Here is a 1949-nt window from a genome sequence, read left to right on the forward strand (position 1 = left end):
CTCGGTAAATTTTCGCTTTCTGGGATTCCCCCGGCTCCGCGTGGCGTTCCTCAAATCGAGGTCGTTTTTGATATCGATGTCAATGGTGTCCTTCGTGTAAATGCCTATGACCTTGCATCTGCAAACAAAGACAAGTCGTCCGGAATTACAATTACCAACGACAAGGGTCGTCTCAGTCCAGAAGACATCGAGCGTATGGTTGCCGAGGCCGAAAAGTATGCCGAAGCCGATCGGATGACTCAGGCCAAGATCGAGGCTCGCAACAGTCTTGAGGCTTATGTTTACAATGTCAAGAACCAAGTCGGCGATGCAAATGGCCTCGGAGGCAGCATCTCTGATGAGGATAAGACAGCAATTGTTTCCATCGTAGAGTCCACGATTTCTTGGTTGGATCGCAATCCATCCGCAGAAAAACAAGAGTATGACGAAAAGCGCGAGGAAGTTGAGAAGGTCGTTCATCCCATCACATCCAAGATGTATGGAAAAAATGCAGGCACAGCAGATGACGCTCAGTCCGGTTCTGGAGCCGGCTTCAAGAGTGGCAAGAAATTTGGACAGGATGACGATTCCTATGAGCACGATGATTTATAAACGGCTTGTGATCAATAAATATTTTATTGTCCCAGTTAGCGAAATGGCCCGGCTTACCCGTTCACACCGCGATGCGCTCGCTAAGTGTGCCGGGGTTTGGTTTATTCTACTTGGTGCCAATATTTTTGATAGTTTATTTTTGCGACGGACTTTGTTTGAAAAGGTCTTCCAGCGATTTTTTCGCTGCTTCGGAGAGGGTTATACCAAAAGCTGTTTTAGAAGCAAAATAGAGCCCAATCATAACATATGCCCAGGTTGCTGAAAAGCCGAGAATCCAACAGAACACCACTAGTGATAGGATTACGGTTACGAAGACCAATACAACGTATGGCACTAATCCTCTGATGGAATCAACAAGTGGAATGTAATTCAGCAAAAGCATCTTTAATGCATTCGAAACAAGTAGTACGATATATGCGATGATTGAAATACCAGCGTTACCAAAAGCAGCAAGCGAAAAACCTTCCATTTTAAAAAAATAACTTTGCATCTTGAACAATTTATCAACGATTAGCCAATAGCCGTTCGAGGTAAATTAATCGAATTGGTTGATGTAAATTAGCAATATTGATTGGCGTAAATATCGATTTACTTTCAGACCAATAAGGACATCTAGATGCCAATCTGTATTTGTATATTAAGGCTGTACACAATTGGCAAGTTTAAACATTTATGATTGCTTTGGTTTTTGATCTCGGAGGCGGTACTTTCGACGTGTCTTTGCTCACCATTGATGAGGGTGTTTTTGAGGTTCTCGCCATTGCTGGTGATCCACATCTTGGAGGTGAAGACTTTGACAACAATCTGCTCAAGCATTTTCTCAAGATTGCTTCTCAGCGCTTCAAAGCCGACTTTACAGACAACATGGTTATCGTTTCAAAACTCAAGCGCGAAGTGGAGAAGGTCAAGAAAATTTTATCCTACGAAGAATCGGCTACCCTTACAATTGAAAACTTTTACAAGGGAGAAGACTTTAGTGAGAAAATCACCCGTGCTCGCTTTGAAGATCTAAATCGCGATCTCTTCATGAAGACTTTAAAGCCGGTTGCCCAAGTTTTGGAAGACGCAAAGGTATCCAAAAGCAATGTTGATGAGGTTGTGTTGGTCGGTGGCTCAACTCGAATTCCTTTTGTACAAAAGATTCTGCAAGACTTTTTCAACGGAAAGAAGCTCAAAAAAGACATCAATCCGGACGAAGCTATTGCTTATGGTGCTGCCGTCCAAGCCGCAATTATTTCGGGAAAAGACAAGTCTAGTGGTATCGTTTTGCTTGACGTTTGCCCTCCTTCTCTTAGCATTGAAACGACCGGTGGTGTTATGACTACGCTGATAAAAAGAAACACAGCCATCCCCAGCAA

At 43.3% G+C, this 1949-nt stretch overlaps 2 protein-coding genes across 2 annotated transcripts; both read left to right on the forward strand.

Annotated features, from left to right (window-relative positions):
* DI09_281p10 (uncharacterized protein) lies at positions 1-591 on the forward strand (the record flags this gene model as incomplete). The annotated part of the gene is made up of 1 exon (XM_013382739.1): positions 1-591. A coding segment is annotated over one exon (591 nt), but the record flags the coding sequence as incomplete, so codon positions are not given.
* Positions 592-1263: 672 nt separating this feature from the next.
* Positions 1264-1949, forward strand: DI09_281p20 (uncharacterized protein; the record flags this gene model as incomplete). The annotated part of the gene is made up of 1 exon (XM_013382740.1): positions 1264-1949. A coding segment is annotated over one exon (686 nt), but the record flags the coding sequence as incomplete, so codon positions are not given.

Source organism: Mitosporidium daphniae, assembly GCF_000760515.2.
Source record: "Mitosporidium daphniae strain UGP3 chromosome Unknown contig-281, whole genome shotgun sequence".
Classification (NCBI taxonomy): Eukaryota; Fungi; Microsporidia; genus Mitosporidium; species Mitosporidium daphniae.